Source organism: Heptranchias perlo, chromosome 10, assembly GCF_035084215.1.
Source record: "Heptranchias perlo isolate sHepPer1 chromosome 10, sHepPer1.hap1, whole genome shotgun sequence".
NCBI classification, from domain to species: Eukaryota; Metazoa; Chordata; class Chondrichthyes; order Hexanchiformes; family Hexanchidae; genus Heptranchias; species Heptranchias perlo.
This window is the reverse complement of record NC_090334.1, coordinates 59,596,887-59,620,394: the sequence shown is the minus strand read 5'-3', so window position 1 is coordinate 59,620,394 and position 23,508 is coordinate 59,596,887. Positions and strand designations below refer to the sequence as shown.

The 23,508-nt window shown below is 39.9% G+C and overlaps 1 protein-coding gene across 4 annotated transcripts in view; it reads right to left on the bottom strand.

Annotated features, from left to right (window-relative positions):
• Window positions 1-23,508, bottom strand: part of ppm1aa (protein phosphatase, Mg2+/Mn2+ dependent, 1Aa) — a 136,602-nt gene that overhangs the window by 108,071 nt on the left and 5,023 nt on the right. For all 4 annotated transcript variants that reach the window (XM_067991894.1, XM_067991896.1, XM_067991895.1 and 1 more), the window contains exons 2-3: window positions 7,598-8,455; window positions 4,005-4,122 (exon numbers count right to left, since the gene is read on the bottom strand). In XM_067991894.1, coding sequence (XP_067847995.1) covers window positions 4,005-4,122; window positions 7,598-8,434 — 955 coding nt within the window. In that variant the 5' untranslated portion in view covers window positions 8,435-8,455. The remainder of the gene's footprint in view (window positions 1-4,004; window positions 4,123-7,597; window positions 8,456-23,508) is intronic.

Genomic DNA, 23,508 nt, shown 5'->3' with positions numbered 1-23,508 from the left:
TTGTTACCAGACACATAAGCACAGGCAAGGGAGATTAAAAGGTACTTCCACAGAATAAAGCTCCAATACAACAGGCATTAATTTTAGCAAGCTATTATCACCACTTGATTTCTTGCTATGTATATGTCTATTGCGCCTATTTATCCATAGGGTGGCAACAAATTGTATGTTTCAATGCTATCTAAAGTGTCACTATGGAAAAAATATTAAATCACCTGCTATAAAGGCACATTATATAATGCCTTTTTTTCTGTTGCTTAAAAATCTATAAGAGAGATTATTAAAATATAAAATGTCCCTGCCCCTCCACACCCCATAGGGGGAGTGAAGTAAGGATGAAAAGTAAATAAAATTGAGAAAAATAAAAAAAATTGTAGATCAACAAGAAGTGCCAACCACATAAATCTGGGCATCAAGTGTGCATTCATTAGAATAAACCCAACCCCCCCTCAAAGTGAAGGTGCAACCATTGCACTGCACTTATACAAAATAAAAGGTTTTGCCTGCAGTTCCCCACACATCAAACTTCCAATCTTAGCGGCACATTAAGGGGTGTAGCCAACATGGAGAAGGAATTAAATAGCCAAATCAGGCTGTTAGAGGGATCAGGTGACTTTATAACTGTGACATGAAACATTTTGTTTTAATTTGCTGGCATATAACAGTGGATGGACTGAACATGAAACTTGGCAAAGTTAGCATTTTAGGACAATATCAAGGCATTATATAATAGCAATAATCAACTCAAAGGTGTGCATTACTGGTACACAATGTAAGTTACTGGTATGTAATACAACTATTAGCACACATTTGACATCACTTTATACGATACATACCGCAATGTGCATTATTCTTAAATACACACCTCTATTCATTATTGCTTCACGTAAGACATTCACAGGTATATTATGCATGAATTATTTTCATGACAGATCCCAGCAGCTCCAAGCACACAGTCCAAACATAATTTAAATAGGTTTTATATTCTGTTATGTAAATACAATTAAGAAAGTTATTTTATCAAAAAGGAAAAAGATTAATAGTCACTTGGAATGTAGCTTGTAAAATGCCCTAACAGGGGGTTGCTAGGTAGAGATAATAAATGCATTACCAACTACAGTTCCATAATTTTACAAAAATAACACCCCCAAAAAACTGATGCATAAGATTTTTTAAAACCAAATATTTAAAAATTGGAATATGGCTTGCACATACACTGGTTCACTGCACTCTCACTAAACTATATCAATCACACACAAATATTAACATATTAACCACTCACAAATGTTCGGAACATTTTGTTCACAGACAGACATGACCGTACAAGACTTTTCCAATCAATCCCATGGCTAAGTTTCAGAGGTCAGATTTGGGCCCGAAAGCTGACCTTTGAAATACTCCATATTTCGTCTGATTCATGTATTCTGAATTGATGCTAGTGTAATATAAATCATTATCAGGCAGTAGCTTCATACAGGCATCAATTTAGATACAAGCTCAGATCCAAAGTTCCCCATCATACATGTTAAACCCTTCCAAATACAGTGTGCTGTAGACATGTTACACTGCAGTCAAGTGTTGCCCCACTTCAATTTCATGTAATATTCAGTATAAAGCTGCCCTGAGAGTATCCACTAAGCAAAGACAGCCTCACAAACCCATCAGTGCAGATTTCATATTTGACACACAGCTCAGATTACAGCACAACGTCTACAAAACTGAAGCAGAAAAAGTATTTTATGAACTATACCTCAGATATCTTCATGAAATTATGGCATTTCTTTGCCACCACTTCTAGTACTAATAAAATAAACTACATGATTTGCTTAATTCATTTTGATTCAGATCATTTTAGCCTTTTGAAATGACTTGGTAACTATAAAATAGAAGCCAGATCTTAACTTGGAGACTGTAAAGTTACAGCCCACAAGAGTTGGGAGACATTTTAGCCATGGGGAGAAAACTATGACCAAATTTTAGTTATTTTTAAATGGAAGAACGACATTAAAAAAACACTTTTGCATCAGTGTATGTAAAAGTATCAAATTTTGTTAAGTCAGAAATTTTGGCTAATCATGTTATATTTCTTCAGCCAGGTCTGAAATAGACAGCCAATTGGCTAACAGCCAACGTGAGGTATGCATTAATCTAGTACTGAAACCAAGAATTATGATATCTTTGGACAGTAAGCACTGTTGTAATTGTTACATTTAAATTCTTGGGTTTTTTTAAAAAAAGAGTAACTTGAGCATTATATAACTCAGTTGTCAACAATCACTTCTTGTATTTTATTCAATATTACCTGAATTATTTTTAAATGATAGAATGTGTAAATTGATCTAACAATGGAAAAGTGTCAAATAGACAATCAATAAGAAGTGATCCTTATGGATATAAACATGTCTGTTAAATGGGAGCTTTCTTCTCATTAAAACTAGCAACGGCTTAATGATATGCTTTTGTAAACATAATTTGAACGTGTCTATTGCCTGGTACCAAAATATTTCATCAAGTCTAGAAAAAGTCAGTGCATCCATGTGTTCATACAATCTCACAGAGTTCCTTACAAACCTAACATTTTTAGTACTGAGGAGACTGACAATTTTGCATTTAAGTTAAGCACTAATTTTACAGGTAAGGCAGCACCATGTGTCTAATGCTGGAATGGTCAAGAAGCAAACTTTCATTCTGATATGAGTGCACATTATTAAGCATTCTAATTCATATCTGCACATCTAAAATTGGAATTCTTCCTTTTTATAAACAAGCTATAATCTCTGTATTATCCCCTTTCACTCCTCCATGGAATATTCTTTTATCCAGGAGGGCGAGACAAGACAAAATTGTTTCATATTAACCAATAGGAAATGCACTTTGTAGGGTATAATGTCTCACCAATTATCTTATCTTCCTTGTCTCCTCCTCAACTGCACATGGTGCACACAACCCAGTGGGCAAACAAGCACAAATCACAGTTCAGGCTGGGATTTGAAGTTAGCAATCTGCTATTTTACTGCTGCAGCTACCAGGCAGCCTACAATTTTCAATCTGTTTTAAGTCGTAAAGATTAAGTGACAAATGGCATCTGGTTATTTGGCATCTTCATTTTCAACATGTAGAGGCATAATGAAGTGGCAACTTATCCCCAATAATTAAAGCTGTGGATAAACAAAAGATCGTTTATGATAATTCATTTTTCCTGTCTGACTGAGCAAATGTCAGGAACTACATGTAACTCAGACAAGCTCTTGAAAACTTAGAACAAAGGTGATAACTTTTTTCAAAATGGCAGACTTGTGCCCAGGATGCCTTAGTGTGTAATCTTCCATTACAGACAGGATGTTCTGTTTCGACCTTGTGCAACATTTTGATATCGTATTATACAATTATATACACAAACAAGTGACAATTCCATTCTTTTGGCTGGCAGAACCAAGCAGCAACACTTCCAGGGTACAGCTACATTGTATCAATGGCAGCCTTCAAAGACCTGAGTGAACTACCAGTAACTCATCACGCTAGCAGCATTGTTCAATTGGACACAAAAACTATAATGGCACATAACCTTGTAGCAGATTTAGAATTATTGGGGTTTAGTTGTCCTGCAAGTAAAATGGTCCTCACAACCGAAGTGTCAAGTGCTAGTATAAAGCAGTGACAGCACTGACTACTCTACAAGATATGCAACTGAAAGCTCTAACTTACAGTATTTATGTGGAAGTTATCCCTCTAAGCTCAGACTTATATTTATGATAGCACAGAGAAAGTTTTATAAAAGTACAATTTTAAATCTATAACATTGTAACAAAATGTAACAGGTACTAGGCATTGTATCCAGTACTGTAATGAAGTACAGATCACTTAAGTTCATCAAGGAGCAACAGCAGATAAAGATTTATAGAATTTAGTTTTCTAGTTCATATTAATGAACTTAGAGGGTTAACACTGTTTAATTTTTTTTAAGTTATTTTACTTAGCAGCAAGTGTTTTTTTAGATGCTCCACCTTCCACTTTGTTCTCCAGATATTTGTCCAGCTCAGCCTCTCTCTTCACTGCTTCAGGCGATACCTTTGGTGCATTTGGAAAGCAAATCAATACGACACTCATGTTGTCTCGACTACCCTATTTGAGGGAGGAAAAAATAGTCTCAGTCATACAACTAAATTAGCAAAATATGCATAATTTTTTTTTTTAAAAAGTAATTCTGGTTGCGAAATCTAAACATACCTCACCACTTCATTTTTCCTACCTTTTTAAAAAAAATACATTTCAAGATATATAGTGAAAGCCGAGGTTCAGCACCAGAATATGGAGGATATTTGCCCCCTTCTGCTGTTAACGATAAACAGTCCAGGTAGAAAGCAAGTTTCCCTACTTTATGCTCACAGTGACTTGTTTTGCTAACATTAGCAAACACAGGAACATAAGTCAGTAAAAACAGGTAAAAAAAACACAAGTTTTTAAAAGTGAAACAGTTTTTACAGAAAGGGAGGTGTATTTTACAGGCAAATCTTCCCAAGAGTAAAAGAGTGTCATTGAGCATCTCCTAGAGTTTTAAAAAGATTTTTAAAAGTGCTAGATGATCCACCATTGTGTTACATAAGGGCAGGCAACACCAAATGTAGCCATCAGGTGAAATTGGATTAGAGGGTGTAGAATAATTGGACCAGGTGAATCAGACACATAATGCAGTTCCGACTTTAAAGTGATGCATTCTGTCCTTATTTCTATATTGCCATTATAAATTCCTATGTCCACATCTATAAATGGATCCTGCCTATGTAAACTTGTCACGCTGTTATTACATCCTCCTGCCAATGTTGCCATTTAATTTAAAGCAGGCAGTTTCCATTATTAAATGTGGACGTAAGAATTTATAATAGAAACAGTCAATAGGAAGTGTGCACAGACATAAGAATTTTAATATATTGTAGATGATAGTTTTTAAACAAAGTGACATTCAAACTTATAAATGAAATATCTACAGTGCTTTAATAATAACAGAAAAGTCTTATAGAATAAAACTTTTACATGAGAGTTAATGAAAGTTCCACTGTCCAGGAAGCTGAAAATTTATTGTAATAAAAGGCAAAAATAACTGTAGTTAGCTGGCTATCACTAACATGCTTTTTCCCCCACTGACCACCAGCTCTAAACATTTCGTAGCTAGACTAACTTTGATCAACATTTTAATCTTATAATTACTTTAAACAGGACTAAAAAGTATAACAATTGATATTATGCAGTTTATTCTTTTCTTCCCATTTGATTCTAATTTTCTATATGTAACTCTCATCTTTCTTCTTTTCTCAATCCTGTGTTTATCTATTTTTTTCTGTCCACCTCTTATTCACCTTCTGTACTAGTTTGCTTATTTCTTTATATCAATTACACAGCTTCATCAACTTGTCTGACTTCTCCATCAATCTTTGCGTCTCCCAAAATTCTGGGCATTGCTGATAATAAATCCTTGTTTACCACAGTAATAAAAAAAAAAATTCTCTGCACCAAATAAACGAGGAGTGGAATTTCTCATACTGCTGTATCATAAACTGAATCAAAGAAAATTTAGTGCTATGGAATTCACCACTGTATGGATACAAATGGAGCTGTTTATTATAGATTCACATTGGCTAGTTATAGTCATATTTGAAGTTCACCAGGTAAAAGACTGCATCAATGCCTTTTTGCCACCACTAGCAAAGTCTTAGAACAAAGTTTTTGTTTGCTTTAAAGATTCATTAAAACTGACTTTGCAGGTAACCTTGATCCATCCTAGGAGACTAGATAATACAAAGATGGCACACACTGTCCTTTCACCTCTGGAACCAGGACTTGTGTCCAGCTGAGACTAATGGGAAGGTCTCTTTGCCAGCTGTAAGGGCCTTATATAAAATAAGCCAGTGTTGTTTCAACCCAGCTCCTACTGGGTATTGGGCCACACACAAAAATGGCCATCGCCTTCACCAATACCATAAATTGGCTGGCATGGAAAGTGGAAACACATGAACTGAAGCAATTGGGGCGGTTTTTCTGCGGCTGAGGTTTAGACAGATAAGGTGAAATTTCTGTCTTTGCTAATTTTAACAAAGAAAGTAGGCATGAGTGAAGTGGGATTTTGTAACGTTTTACCCACAATTTACTTAACAGTTAGGAATTTCATCCCCATTACTAGGCTAGGAAGGAAGTTTTACTCTGCATCGATCTTGCAGATGCTGGCACTAGGTGGCAAAATTAGAAAGCATGTTTCGGTCCCCAGCACCAATGTCTGGAAGAAGAAATTAAAGAATGCCTATGAAATCAACACTGTATGCTAGTGTCACCAATTAAGCTGCCATCTGCCTTTTATTGCTAAGCCCAATATCGCTCATTATTATCCTCATTCATCTGCTTTCTTGATGCTCAGATGCATAAATGCTGAATAGCTCAGTACTCCAATGAGCTCATTAGAATGTTTGTTACCTTGGTCAAGTCATCCAAATACCAAGGGACCTTACAAAGAAGAGCCTCATGCCTTATTCTACTTTCAGTAGCAAATGACTAAAGCAGTTATCGCAGATCTATTTTTTCTAAAATCAATAATCTGGTCACAATTTATGTTTCAGTTTACATTTGTTGAAATCCCAAATCAACCATAACTAATTCTAGCATTAAGAATTTAGAAGTCGGTGAATAATTTAATTGATCAGATAACCTATTCACTATGATCAACACACACTAGTTAACAATCTTAGCAAAGTTCAAGCTCTTAGCCTATGGAATAATCTTGGCAATTATCCTAATGTTAATGCAACTGTTTACCTTATCTTTACTTCATGAAAATATGCTGCTGTCAGCAGATAATCTTTGCTAATTCAAAATACAATCTCTGATAAGTCATTACACAGCAACTTTACATTTCTTTTTAATCTCATTTTATGCATGCAATCAAGTCTCATGAATTTGCTGCTCCATAAACAAAAACTACAAGGTGCAGATAGCTTTGAATAGCTCACTTAGTTTTTCTTTCCTCTCTTCTGCGTGGGGAACCTCCACACAATACCTCTCAGTAATGACCTGCCCAAGACTCCTAACTTGCCACTTGAAGTACGCCTGCACACCCACATCCCACACTTCATGACACTACATATTTATACTCCAACACACTGTGCCAACAGACCCAAAGTTTATATTTGCTGATGTTAAAATAATCCTTAAAATAAATCAACATTATTCCTAACAGAAACAACTATGAACCCCTTCTTAAAAAAATCAGTTATAAGCCAATAAATAATTTCAACTACCTGGTCCCGATACTACCCAGACAGTGCGCCCATTTTGTACGTAGCCGGGCCAAGGAGAATGCAGCTTGCATGTACAATTACCTCGAGAACTTACTGCCAGCTCATACAACAGGAACATGGTAATAATTGAAGTAGAATATTCCAACTGGTTTCATATCCAGCGTCTGGGCTACTCTCACAGGAAGGTGTAATTCGGGACTGCAGGCTAACAATAAATGAAGTATGCTTTACTTTGAAGACCATTTTTAACAAATGTAGAAAGCTGATAAGAAAAAGATCAAGTATAATAAAAATGGAAAGGAAATTGTATATACCTTGTACAAGCACGTGTCAACAATCTGGTTACAAACTTTCTCAAGGTCATCACTAACTTCTAGTCTGGATTTAACAAATTCACAGATCTCTTCATTTCCCATGACATCCCAAATACCATCACATGCTAGGATAATAAATTGGTCTTCGTCCATTCTTTCGATTTCATAAACCTCAGGCTCCGGTGAGACAAGCTGCTCCGTTGGACCCTTCCCATGCACACACTTGTAATCAAAGTCTCCAAGAGCCCTTGAAACAGCGAGGGAACCATTCACACGCTGAATCATCACTGAGCCACCAGCGTTCTGGATACGCTCTTTCTCCAGTGGATTGCTTGGTTTGTGATCTTGTGTGAAGAAATGAACCTGTCCATTCCTACAGAGCAAACCTCGCGAGTCTCCACAGTTGATGAAGTAAATATGCTTGGGTGAAACCATGACACCCACTGCGGTTGACCCACTTCTGTCCGATCCATGCCTCTTCTCAGAGATTGTTCGCATGTGCTCATCTATCTGCAGGAAGCCTGTTCGGATTCCACTTTTTACTTTTTCCACAGTAGGTTCTGCCACACCATCAGTGACTTTGAAATCATGGTTGTTGGTGATGTGATCTAACAAATGCTCACAGCAATATCTGGCAACTTGAGATCCAGCATGCCCATCGTAGACTGCGAAGAATGACCATGATTCAAGTCCATGTGGTAGACCAATGACAGCTGTATGAGCATCTTCCATCTCAATTCGCCAACCTTGCATGCTGCTCAGTCCATAATACAGATCATTCCCCTCACCACGGGCATTATGTTTTTCCATCTTTGGCTTGTCCAGAAATGCTCCCATTTTCCCCCAATATGCTCAGCACTAGAGAAAAAGGAAACAGAAATTATTTTCAATTTTCTGGACACTCAATGAATATACTTAAAGAAGCATAAACATGGATACAATCTCTATTACAGCTGACCTGCAGCTAGTGAAAAATGGACTCCAACTAAGAAGCAAGTACAATGATTCCTAAACAATGTTAAACTTTTACAATAGCAGGACACCACTGAAAAGTAAGTTTATCTTAACAAACAAATTGCCTGATTTACTAATTAATACAGTTTATCTAAACAGTTTGGGAAACATTCTGTTCAGACAAGTGAATAATTCAGGTAACTGATCAGCTATTAATTCCTATGTCATTCTGCATTAAATGATTCACCATAAAATCAAGATATAAAAACAGGATGAAATAATTAAGTGATAAAGTAAAAGGAACTATTAAAGATGATTTAAACAGCCTAAACAGCAATGTACAGTGTTCAAAATAAAATGGGGGAAACTGGAGGCAATAATCGTAGCGGGAAACCACTTGTAGTAGGAATAACAAACATGGCTACATAAAGAACAGGACTGGCTACTAAATATTGCAGGTTATAACAATCAGAAAAGATAGGGATGGAAGAAGGTGGGGGGGAAGGGGGTGGAATAGCTGTGCTAATTAGAGATAACATAATGGCAGTAGAAAAAAAGGGACATACCTAACATGATAGAAACAGAATCCATATGGATTGAAATAAAAGATATGGGATCGATCACGCTAATAGGGGCATACTACAGATCACCTAATAGTGGAGAGGTGGAGGAAGAAATACGTAAGCAAATATGTGAAATGAGTAAAGGACATAGAATAATAATTATGGGAGATTTTTAACTACCCCCAATTAAACAGGCTAGAGGTAGGTAAAGGGATACAGGGAATGGAGTTTTTACAATGTGTGCAAGACTCCTTTCTAATCTAGAATGTTAAAAAGCCCAACACGAGAGGAAGCACTGCTAGATCTAGTATCTCGGCAATAACGATCACAACATTGTACGGTTTAAGATAAAGCTTGAGAAAGACGTCAGTAAGACAAAGACCAAAGTAATAAATTGGAAAAAAGCTGATTTTAAGGGGATGAGAATAGAACTAGGGAAAATAAACTGGAAAAATTTACTGACAAACAATGAAATAACAGCAGTGGGTAACATTTATAAAAGTGATCGAGAGCCCAGGAGAAATATATCCCACCAAAAAGCAAGAGCAAACTAGCCAGTAATGACACACCATGGATGAATAAGGAAATAAGGGCAAAATTGAAACTGAAGGAAAAAAACCATACACTATGTACATAGACAACAAAGGAGAGGATGACAAAAGGGGATACTAAAAGGTTAGGAAAGAAGTCAAAAAAACAATTAGGAGGGCAAAGAAAAACTACGAAATTAAATCATCAAGGAATATAAAAATAAAGTATTCTACAGACACATAAATAATAAAAGAAAAATCAAAATAGGAATACACACGATAAACTCACAGGTAATGAATGACAGCAAAATGGTAGAAATATTAAACAATTACTTTGCCTCAGGATTTACCAGGGGGACTAACATGACGGGCAGGACATTAGAAGAGATCAAAAAAATAAAGAAATTTAAGATAGAAAGGGGGGAGATAATTTATAAACTAATCAAATTTAGAGAGGATACACTACTGGATATATTCTATAGGCCACCAACTAGTAGAAAGGATAGAGAGAAGCAAATTTGTAGGGAAATTACAGAGGTATGAAAGCCATAGAAGTGATAATTGGGGACTTCCTAATATAGACTGGGATAGTATTAATATAAGGGGCAAAGAGGGAGAGGAATTTTTGAACTGCGTTCAGGAGAACTTTCTCGACCAGTACATTTCCAGCCCAATGAGGAAGGAGACATTGCTGGATTTGGTTTTGGGGAATGAGGCGGGTCAAGTGCAACAAGAGTCAGTGGGGGAACATTCAGGGAACAGCGATCATAGTATCATAAAGGTCTAGAGTAGCTATGGAAAAGGACACGGTCCACTCTAAAGTAAAAATACTCAATTGGAGGAGGGCTGATTGCAGTGAGATGAGAAGAGATCTGGCCCGAGTAAATTGGAATCAAAGATTGGCAGGCAAAACTGTAACTGAACAATGGGCGGCCTTTGAGGAGATGGTCCGGGTACAATCTCGATACATTCCCACAAGGGAGAAAGGTAGGGCAACTAAAGCCAGAGCTCCCTGGATAACAAAAGAGATAGAGAGTAAGATGAATCTGAAAAAGGGGCATACGACAGATGTCAGGTTGATAACACAAGTGCGAACCAGGGTGAATATAGAAAGTTCAGAAGAGAAGTGAAAAAGGAAATAAGAGGGGCCAAAGAAAGCGTGTAAGAATAGACCAGCGGCCAACATAAAAGGGAATCCAAAATCTTCTATAGGCATGTAAACAATAAATGGGTAGTAAGAGGAGGGGTGGGGCCAATTAGGGACCAAAAAGGAGATCTACTCATGGAGGCACAGGGCGTGCTGAGGTACTAAATGGAGTACTTTGCATTTGTCTTTACCAAGGAAGAAGATGCTGCCAGAGTCTCAGTAAAGGAAGATATAGTTGAGATACTGGTTGGGCTAAAAATTGATAAAGAGGAGGTACTGGAAAGGCTAACTGTACTTAAAGTGGATAAGTCACCCGGTCCGGATGGGATGCATCCTAGGTTGCTGAGGGAAGGGTGGAAATTGCGGAGGTACTGGCCATAATCTTCCAAACATCCTTAGATATGGGGGTGGTGCGAGTGGACTGGAGAATTGCGATTGTTACACCCTTGTTCAAAAAAGGGTGTAAGGATAAACCTTGCAAATATAGGCCAGTCAGTTTAATCTCGGTGGTGGGGAAACTTTTAGAAACGATAATCCAGGACAGAATTAGCAGTCAGTCACTTGGACAAGTGTAGATTGATTAGGGAAAGCAAGCAAGGATTTGTTAAAGGCAAATTAACTAACTTGATATGAGTTTTTTTGATGAGGTAACAGAAAGGGTAGGTGAGGGCAATGCAGTTGATGTGGTATATATGGACTTTCAAAAGGCATTTGATAAAATGCCACATAATGGGCTTGTCTTCAAGACTGAAGCCCATGGAATAAAAGGGGCAGTAGCAGCATAGATACAAAATTGGCTAAGTAACAGGTGCACAGTGATGTTCCCCAGGGGTCGCTGCTGGGACCACTGCTTTTCTTGATATATATTAATGACTTGGACTTGAGAGACTTCAAGAGGATATAGATAGGCTGGTGGCATGTGCGGACACGTGGCAGATGAAATTTAACACAGAAAAATGTGATGTGATACATTTCGGTAGGGAGAATGAGGAGAGGCAATATAAACTGAAGGGTACAATTCTTAAGTGGGTACAGGAACAAAAGATCTGGGGGTATATGTGCACAAATTGTTGAAGGTGGCAGGGCAGGTTGAGAAAGTGGTTAAAAAAGCATTCAGGATCCTGGGCTTTATAAATTGAGACAGAGTACAAAAGCAAGGAAGTCATGATGAACCTTTATAAAATACTGGTTTGGCCACAACTGGAGTAGTGTGTCCAGTTCTGGGCACTGCACATCAGAAAAGATTTGAAGGCCCCAGAGAGTGCAGAAGAGATTTACTAGAATGATTCCAGGGATGAGGGACTTTCATAGAATCATAGAAGTTACAACATGGAAACAGGCCCTTCGGCCCAACATGTCCATGTCGCCCAGTTAATACCACTAAGCTAGTCCCAATTGCCTGCACTTGGCCCATATCCCTCTATACCCATCTTACCCATGTAACTGTCCAAATGCTTTTTAAAAGACAAAATTGTACCCGCCTCTACTACTGCCTCTGGCAGCTCGTTCCAGACACTCACCACCCTTTGAGTGAAAAAATTGCCCCTCTGGACCCTTTTGTATCTCTCCCCTCACCTTAAATCTATGCCCCCTCGTTATAGACTCCCCTACCTTTGGGAAAAGATTTTGACTATCTACCTTATCTATGCCCCTCATTATTTTATAGACTTCTATAAGATCACCCCTAAACCTCCTACTCTCCAGGGAAAAAAGTCCCAGTCTATCTAACCTCTCCCTATAAGTCAAACCATCAAGTCCCGGTAGCATCCTAGTAAATCTTTTCTGCACTCTTTCTAGTTTAATAATATCCTTTCTATAATAGGGTGACCAGAACTGTACACAGTATTCCAAGTATACTAATGTCTTGTACAACTTCAACAAGACATCCCAACTCCTGTATTCAATGTTCTGACCAATGAAACCAAGCATGCCGAATGCCTTCTTCACCACCCTATCCACCTGTGACTCCACTTTCAAGGAGCTATGAACCTGTACTCCTAGATCTCTTTGTTCTATAACTCTCCCCAACGCCTTACCATTAACGGAGTAGGTCCTGGCCCGATTCGATCTACCAAAATGCATCACCTCACATTTATCTAAATTAAACTCCATCTGCCATTCATCGGCCCACTGGCCCAATTTATCAAGATCCCGTTTCAATCCAAGATAACCTTCTTCACTGTCCACAATGCCACCAATCTTGGCGTCATCTGCAAACTTACTAACCATGCATCCTAAATTCTCATCCAAATCATTAATATAAATAACAAATAACAGCGGACCCAGCACCGATCCCTGAGGCACACCGCTGGACACAGGCCTCCAGTTTGAAAAACAACCCTCTACAACCACCCTCTGTCTTCTGTCGTCAATCCAATTTTGTATCCAATTGGCTACCTCACCTTGGATCCCGTGAGATTTAACCTTATGTAACAACCTACCATGCGGTACCTTGTCAAAGGCTTTGCTGAAATCCATGTAGACCACGTCTACTGCACAGCCCTCACCTATCTTCTTGGTTACCCCTTCAAAAAACTCACATTCATGAGACATGATTTTCCTCTCACAAAACTATGCTGACTGTTCCTAATCAGTCCCTGCCTCTCCAAATGCCCGTAGATCCTGTCCCTCAGAATACCCTCTAACAACTTACCCACTACAGATGTCAGGCTCACCGGTCTGTAGTTCCCAGGCTTTTCCCTGCCGCCCTTCTTAAACAAAGGCACAACTTTTGCTACCCTCCAATCTTCAGTTAAGTGGATAGACTGGAGAAGCTGGGGTTGTTCTCGTTGGAACAGAGACGGTTGCGAGGAGATTTGATAGAGGTATTCAAAATCATGAAGGGTCTAAACAGAGTAGAAAGAGAGAAACTGTTCCCATTGGCGGAAGGGTCAAGAACCAGAGGACACAGATTTAAGGTGGTTGGCAAAAGAACCAAAGGTGAGATGAGGAAAACCTTTTTTACACAGCGAGTGATTAGGATCTGGAATGCACTGCCAGAGCGGGTGGTGGAGGCAGATTCAATCATGGCTTTCAAAAAGGGAACTGGATAAGTACTTGAAAAGGAAAAAATTTGCAGGGCTACAGGATAGGGTGGGAAAATGGGACTAGCTGGATTGCTCTTGCATAGAGCTGGCACGGACTTGATGGGTCGAATGGCCTCCTTCCGTGCTGTAACCGTTTTATGATTCTATGATAAAATTCCTAATCTGGATGGATTGTATTCGCGCATGTTAAAAGAAGTTAGGGAAGAGATAGTATAGGCACTATTACATATTTATAAAAATTCATTAGAAAAAGGGAATAATGGCGGACAGCTATTGTGATTCCTACATTTGAAAAGGGAAATAGAACAGGTCCAGGGAACTATAGACCAATTAGCTTGATGTCGGTGATAGGAAAGAAAATGAAATCCTTACTCAAAGATGTAATAGAAAAACATCTAGAAACCAAAATTGTAATAAAGTCAGCACGGATTTCAAAAGGGAAGTTCATGTTTTACCAACCTTATTGAATTTTCTTTGAAGTAGTAACAGAAAGGGTAGGCAAAGAGCAATGCAGTAGATGTAATATATTTGGATTTTCAAAAGGCTTTCAATAAGATATCACATAGTAGACTCATGACTAAGGTCAGAGCATGTGGAGTCAGGAGGCAAGTAGCAGAATGGATAGCAAGCTGGCTACAAAACAGAAAACACAGACTAGGGGTTAAAGGTAGTTACTCAGGCTGGCAAAAGGTGGGAAGTGGTGTTCCACAAGAATCGGTGCTAGGACCACTGTTGTTCACCATTTACATAAACGATTTGGACTCGGGAATCGGAAGTACAATTTCAAAATTTGAAGACGACACCAAATTGTGGGGTATAGTTAATACAACTTGCATTTATATGACGCCTTTAACGTAATAAAATGTCCGAAGGCACTTCACAGGAGCGATCAAACAAAATTTGACACCAAGCCCCATAAGGAGATATTACGACAGGTGACCAAAAACTTGGTCAAACAGGTAGGTTTTGAGGAGCGTCTTAAAAGGAGGAGAGGTTTAGGGAGGCAATTCCAGAGCTTAGGACCAATGCTGGAGCGATTAAAATAGGGGATGCGCAAGAGGCAAGAATTGGAGGAGCGCAGAGATCTCCGAGGGTTGTAGGGCTGGAGGAGGTTATAGAGCTAGGGAGGGGCGAGGCCATGGAGAGGTTTGAAAACAAGGATGAGAATTTTAAAATTGAGGCATTTCTGGACCAGCAGCCAACGTAGATCAGTGAGCACAGGGGTGATGGGTGAACGGGACTTAATGCAAGTTAGGATATGGGCAGCTCAAGTTTATGGAGGGTAGAAGGCCAGCCAGGAGATTATTAAAATAGTCAAGTCTAGAGGTAACAAAGGCATGGATGAGGGTTGCAGCAGATGAGCTGAGGCAGGGGAGAAGACGGGCAACGTGACTGAAGTGGAAGTAGGCGGTCTTGGCGATGGAGCGCATGTGGTCAGAAGCTCATCTCAGGGTCAAATAGGACACCACAGTTGCGAATGGTCTGGTTCAGCCTCAGACAGTGGCCAAGGAGAGGGACGGAGTCGGTGGCGGGGACTGAAGACAATGGCTTTGGTCTTTCCAATATTTAGTTGGAGGAAATTTTTACTCATCCAGTCATGGATATTGGACAAGCAATGTGACAAATCAAGAGTCAGTGGAGGGGTCAAGGGAGGTGGTGTTGAGGTAGAGCTGGGTGTCGTCAACGTACATGATGTCGCCGAGGGGTAGCATGTTGAGGAGAAATAGGAGGGGGCCAAGGATAGTTCCTTGGGGGACTCGAGAGTTGTGGGAGTGGGAAGAGAAGCCATTGCAGGTGATTCTCTGACTACGACTGGATAGATAAGAATGAAACCAGGCAAGCAGACTCCCACCCAGCTGCGCGACGGAGGAGACCCGTTGGAGGAGGATGATGTGGTCAACCATGTCAAAGGCAGCAGACAGATAGAGAAGGATGAGGAGGGATAGTTTACCATGGTCAGTCACATAGGATGTAATTTGTGACTTTGATAAGGGCCGTTTCAGTACTGCGACAGGAGCGGAAACCTGATTGGTGGGATTCAAACATGGAGTCGTGGGAAAGATGGGTACGGATTTAGGAGGCAACAACGCGATCAAGGACTTTGGAGAGGAATGGGGGGTTGGAGGTGGGGTGGTAGTTTGCCAGGACAGAAGGGTCATTGGTGGGTTTTTTGAGGGGGGTGATGACAGCCGATTTGAAGGTGAGGAGGACAGTACTGAGAAGAGGGAACCGTTGACAGTATCAGCTAACATGGGGGCTAGGAAGAGAAGTCATGTGGTCAGCAGTTTGGTGGGAATAGGGTCGAGGGATCAGGAGGTGAGTCTCATGGTCAAGATGAGCTGAGGAGAACGGTGACAAAATGCAGGAAGACAGTAATAAACTTGAAAAATAGGAGTGTAATTGGCAAATGAACTTCAATATTGATAAGTGTGAGGTGTTACATTTTGGTAATTAGACTAAGGCGGCCACATATTACTTGGAAAATCAGTCTAAATGAGGTAGAGGAGCAGAGGGTACAGATACACAAATCACTAAAAGTAGCGACGCAGGTTAATAAGGCCACAGAAAAAGCAAACCAACCTTGGTATGAAACCTTGTATGGTACACAGTTCTGGTCTCCATATTAAATGAAAAGGATATAGAGGCACTGGAGAAGGTGCAAAAAAGATTTACTAGGATGATACCAGAACTGAGGTTATACCTATCAGAAAAGATTGAACAAGGTGGGACTCTTCTCTAGAAAAAAGACTGAGTGATGACCTAATAGAGGTCTTTAAGATTATGAAAGGGTTTGATCGAGTAGATGCAGAGGTGATGTCTTCACTTGCGAGGAAGACCAGATCTGGGGGCCAATATAGGGGCGGGAGTAACTATGACTCTCTTGGGATTCATCTGTGACACCGGTCTCCCAGGAGAGCCATAGCTTCATAGCTGCGACCCTCTTGCGGGTTCTCGGTCGCAGTGAGCCGTGCCTCCTCATGGTCCCGCTGGGCAACAACATACAAACGTTGGCTAAATGGGCTGCTTGGAGAACTCACACAACCTTGGCACCCGTGTGTTTCTCCGTCACGGTTTACTGTCAGTGATCTCACGGTTGATCAAAGAACACACGAATAGGTGACGTCGGGAGATCACCTCCCTCAGGAGGGGACGAATAAAAACAATGAGCTTGCTCAAATCCAGATGGGAACGACCGGTAAACAACATCCCCGCTTGCGGAATTAGTGACCGAAGTGTAAAATAATTAGCTAGAACGTACACTGAGCAGACTCCTGCAGTCCCGGTACTACCGCGTCATTGAGATCTCGGAGGAACGACGCAATTTAGACTAACCTTCGCCGAGCAAATTTTTCACCGGGGAAGATTGGAGCGATATTTTTGCAAGCCAAGGAACCCTGCCAAAATTACGCCAGCGTTGTTTTCAACAAACTTACATAATGTCCGTTTGTCACAACACAGTTTTTACCCTCCTTGTTACTGACATTTTATCTATCGGACTCAATGTTTTAATCCATTTACTGTTTTAAGATGTGGACATCCTGTTTTTATAATTTAAATTGGTCTTATATCCAACGGTCATTCTTATGGACAATACGGACATTTTACTTGTTTTATATTGTTTTGTTGCTGTCAATGATATTAATGTTTTGATCTACGCAGATTTAAGGATAGTTTCGGTTTGAGTTTTCTTTCCCCATGCGGTTACTGGAATTTTCTGGTACATTCCTCCTGATTTGTAGCTCGGTATCCATGATGGTGGATTCTGCTTCACCTAATTTTTTTATTAACATCTAGGGCTCCCTGGCCAAGCTACCTCTCGGTTTTGCTGGACAGTCATGACTAGTTGACGAGCAACTTAAAAACTCAAAAAGACACTCATTTAATGGATAAGGTCTAAGACTGTATTTTAATAGCCACTAATAAATCCAATAGGGAATTCAGGAGAAACAACTTTACCAGAAAGTGGAACTCGCTACCACAAGAAGTAGTCAAGGCGACTAGAATAGTTGCATTTAAGGGGAAGCTAGATAAACGCATGAGGGAGAAAGGAATAGAAGGATATGCTGATAGGGTTAGATCAAGTAGGGAGGGAGGAGGCTCGTGTGGAGCACAAAAACTGGCATGCATCTGTTGGGCTGAATGGCCTGTTTCTACGCTGTGCATTCTATGTAATTAGTTGCTAGGATTTCAGCAAAGTTCAACAGTTGGCATCTGAAACTTTCATTCTATATCTACTTGAACTACCCAGAAGTACAAATACAGATTTTGCCCTTCCAAATTCAAAAAAGCATTTTGAAAGATATAACACTAGGCTGAAGTACTTGTGATTACAAGCTGGTCACTGTATTATCACGAGGCTTACTTAACATACTGGTGGCCAAACTATAAATAAAAGCACACTTAAGCCAAGTAGTGTTAATGTTGTGCAATACATTTCATCTTTATTCACAAGCAACATTAGTGTCAGACTGTAACTACCAATACTTCACCATGACCTCTTCTAAGGGATCACACCTTAAATGCGAAGCTTTCTTTCTTTCATATTCTGATAAATCTGACATACATTTCTAGCAATTGCTGTTTATATTTTTAAAAACCTCTGAAAAGATCATCCATGAACTTGAGTCACTTAAGCAAAACACTTTCTGCCTAGGATGTGGTAGAAAATAATGCGATTGTAAAAGGTCAAGTGTCTTTCGCGAGCATGTTTAACAGGAAGCTGTTTTCTGCTGTCTTTCACCTCCTCCCCTCCCAACTGCTGCAATATGTCTTCACAGGGCACCAAGGTCAGATACTTGGCACTATTTTAGGATTTGCATTTCCATGGAAATTTCTTAAATGTTGACCACTCACCCCTCCATATAGATAATCTATGTGGATTTGCCTAAGTATTTACAAGGCCAATATTCAGAAATATAATGGAACTATCCATTACAAGCAAAAAATGGTTGCAAAAACAAGCATTTGACTACCTGGGCACTGTAATAAAAATAATGCATTGATCCCAAACATATAACAGTACACTTTACATGGTTAATGTAATTACCCAATTAATTGCACAAACAATGATACTCTGACCAGGTGCACTTTTACTGAGCCAATTTTAGCAATCTCAGTAATAAAAACTGAAAATGCTGGAGAAGCTCAGCAAGTCAGGCAGCATCTGTGGAGAAAGAAAGAGCTAAGGTTTCAGGCCGAATACCTTTTGAGGAACAGCACTTCATCTTTCGTTTAGGCACTTTGCAACCTTCCAGACTCAACACTGATTTCAATAACTTCAGATCATAACCACTGCTCCCATTTTTTCGGTCAGCTAGTGCCAGTAATGGTTCTGCTGATACCATTTACAGCTACTCCTGGTGAATCTTTTGTTTCTTAACCTGTCTCATTACCACTTTCTTTGCCTTAACTCTTAACATCTTCCAGTTCTGACAAAAGGTCTTCAATCTAAAATGTTAACTCTGTTTCTTTCTTCACAGATGCTGCCTGACTTGCTGAGCTGCTCCAGCATTTTCTGTTTTTATTTCAGATTTCCAGCATCCGCAGCATTTTGCTTTTGATTTAGCAATCTCAATTTTACTTTCATGGAATACTTGCTACCATGCTGAGAACTGATGACGACAGACAGGATAGGAAATAAAATAGGAAAGGGAAAAGCATCCCAATAAATAATATATGCCCTTATTTGGTGTTGGTAGCAGTAGAATTCCTAATGTTATCACAAACAATTTGCCAAATAAAAGATAATTTAACAAAGTTTTTAAAAAATTAATTTCAACTACCTGGTCTTGATACTACTCAGCCAGTGCTTCCATTTTGCACGTAGCCGCCAACCTGCTGCCTGACCCAGTTTCCCAGGCAGTGCCTGGTACAGTAATAGATACAATAAGGTCACTATTCCATCTCTTACTTCAAGCTGGAGTGGAGGAAGAACCAGCTGGATTGGTGGAAATATATTACACATACATATATATAATAAATTTATATTTGTATTTAAAAAAACTCACTCTAATTGAAACAAAAATCTGTTAAAGAACTTCTACGATTAACAATGGTATAAAGCAGTTAAGGTATCCGATTCACAAAGACGAACTGATGGGTTTGAGTCTCAGCACTGGCTGACATACACACCAATCTGCAATCTTAGCCAGGTCACAAGGTAGGAAAAGTCACAGAGGAGGACCACTATAATATTTGTGGAACTGGCAAGGCTTCAACTGCACCAAGCTGAATGCAAACATTTTTGCAGGGATAGAATTGGCCTGTAAAGTCAACAATTGCTAATATTGACTCTGGTGAAAATTTTCACTTGGCTAACAATCTAGCAAAGGAGTACTAGGTCATAGTGTTACTATATTTAATCGGTTAGATTATTTACTTTAATCTAACTAATTTTTTTAAAAACTGGCTAATTTTATGACCAATAATGAAACCTAAATAAATAAATCAATACTCTCCACAATAGTGCGAAGTGATGACTCAGTCTGAAAAGGAGGACTCCAAGGAGACAATGCGTCTGCAGGAGCGTCTCTGAGGAGCAAGTGTTTTATGAGCATTTTTAACATCAGCTTGCATATATATATAGCTCCTTTCACAACCTCAGGACGTCCCAAAGCACTTTACAGCCAATGAATTACTTTTGATGTGTAGTCACTGTTATAATGCAAGGAAACACGGCAGCCAATTTGCGCACACCAAGGTCTCACAAACAAGATAATTAACCAGATAATCTGCTATTAGTGATGTTGGTTAAGGGATAAATATTGGCCAGGACGCCAGGAGAACTCCTCTGCTCTTCGAATAGTGCCATGGGATCTTTTACATCCACCGAGAGCGCAAACAAGGCCTCGGTTTAATGTCTCATCCAAAAGGCAGCACCTCCGACAGTGCAGCATTCCCTCAGTATTGCACTAAAGTATCAACCTAGATTATATGTTCAAGTCTCTGGAGTGAGGCTTGAACTCACAGCCTTCTGACTCAGTGGCAAGACTGCTACCACTGAGCCAAGGCCTTATATTCAGTGGAATTTGATCAGCCAATTCCAACCTAATTATCAAAACAGTCCAGAAAACTGAATACAAGCCAACTGTAGCCTAACTCACCCAGTGCCAAAAATAGCATTCTTTCTTAAAGAATCATAGAATGGTTACAGCATGGAAGGAGGTCATTCGGCCCATCGAGTCTGCACCGCCTCTATGCAAGAGCAATCCAGCTAGTCCCACTCCCTCGTCCTATCCCCGTAGCCCTGCAAATTTTTTCCTTTCAAATACTTATCCAGTTCCCTTTTGCAGGCCATGATTGAATCTGCCTCCACCAACCCCTCGGGCAGGGCATTCCAGATTCTAACTACTCGCTATGTAAAAAAGTTTTTCCTCATGTCACCTTTGGTTCTTTTGCCAATCACCTTAAATCTATGCCCTCTGGTTCTTGACCATTCTGCCAATGGGAACATGTTTTTTCTCTATCTACTCTGTCTAGACCCTTCATGATTTTGAATACCTCTATCAAATCTCCTCACAACCTTCTCTGTTCCAAAGAGAAGAACCCAAGCTTCTCCAGTCTATCCACTTAACTAAAGTCCCTCATCCCTGGAGTTATTCTAGTAAATCACTTCTGCATCCCCTCTAAGGCCTTCAAATCTCTCCTAAAGTGCAGTGTCCAGAACTTGACACAATACGTCAGTTGTGGCCGAACCAGTGTTTTATAAAGGTTCATCATGATTTCCTTGCTTTTGTACTCTATGCCTCTATTTACAAAACCCGGGATGCTATATGCTTTTTTAACCGCTTTCTCAACCTGCCCTGCCACCTTCAACGATTTAAGAACATAAGAACATAAGAAATAGGAGCAGGAGTAGACCAATCGGCCCCTCGAGCCTGCTCCGCCATTCAATAAGATCATGACTGATCTGATCCTAACCTCAAATCTAAATTCATGTCCAATTTCCTGCCCGCTCCCCGTAACCCCTAATTCCTTTTACTTCTAGGAAACTGTCTATTTCTGTTTTAAATTTATTTGATGACGTAGCTTCCACAGCTTCCTGGGGCAGCAAATTCCACAGACCTACTACCCTCAGTGAAGAAGTTTCTCCTCATCTCAGTTTTGAAAGAGCAGCCCCTTATTCTAAGATTATGCCCCCTAGTTCTAGTTTCACCCATCCTTGGGAACATCCTTACCGCATCCACCCGATCAAGCCCCTTCACAATCTTATATGTTTCAATAAGATCGCCTCTCATTCTTCTGAACTCCAATGAGTGGAGTCCCAATCTACTCAACCTCTCCTCATATGTCCAGCCCCTCATCCCCGGGATTAGCCGAGTGAACCTTCTTTGTACTGCCTCGAGAGCAAGTATGTCTTTTCTTAAGTATGGAGACCAAAACTGTATGCAGTATTCCAGGTGCGGTCTCACCAATACCTTATATAATTGCAGCAATACCTCCCTGTTTTTATATTCTATCCCCCTAGCAATAAAAGCCAACATTCCGTTGGCCTTCTTGATCACCTGCTGCACCTGCATACTAACTTTTTGATTTTCTTGTACTAGGACCCCCAGATCCCTTTGTACTGCAGTACTTTCCAGTTTCTCGCCATTAAGATAATAATTTGCTCTCTGATTTTTCCTGCCAAAGTGCATAACCTCACATTTTCCAATATTGTATTGCATCTGCCAAGTCTCCACCCACTCACCCAGCCTGTCCATATCCCCTTGTAGGTTTTTTTATGTCCTCCTCACTCTCCACTTTCCCTCCCATCTTTGTATCATCTGCAAACTTTGATATGTTACACTCGGTCCCCTCCTCCAAATCGTTAATATAGATTGTAAAGAGTTGGGGACCCAGCACCGACCCCTGCGGAACACCACTGGCTACTGGTTGCCAATCCGAGAATGAACCATTTATCCCAACTCTCTGCTTCCTGTTAGATAACCAATCCTCCACCTATGCCAGAATATTACCCCCAATCCAGTGATTCTTTATCTTGAGCAATAATCTTTTATGTGGCACCTTGTCGAATGCCTTCTGGAAGTCTAAATACACTACGTCCACTGGTTCCCCTTTATCCACCCTGTACGTTATGTCCTCAAAGAACTCAAGCAAATTTATCAGACATGACTTCCCCTTCGTAAAGCCATGCTGACTTTGTCCTATTAAATTATGTTTATCCAAATGTTCCGCTACTGTCTCCTTAATAATAGACTCCAAAATTTTACCCACCACAAATGTTAGACTAACTGGTCTATAATTTCCAGCCTTCTGCCTACTACCCTTTTTAAATAAGGGTGTTACATTAGCAGTTTTCCAATCTGCCAGGACCTTTGCCGAGTCCAGAGAATTTTGGAAAATTATTACCAAAGCATCCACAATCCCTACTGTCACTTCCCTCAAGACCCTAGGATGGAAGCCATCAGGTCCAGGGGATTTATCTGCCTTGAGTCCCATTAATTTACTGAGTACCAATTCCTTAGTGATTTTAATCGTATTTAGCTCCTCCCCCGCCAGAGCCCCCTGTTTGTCCAGTGTTGGGATATTCTTAGTGTCCTCTACCGTAAAGACTGAAACAAAATATTTGTTCAGCATTTTTGCCATCTCCATGATTCCCACCATTAATTTCCCGGTCTCATCCTCTAAGGGACCTACGTTTGCCTTAGCCACCCTTTTTCTTTTTATA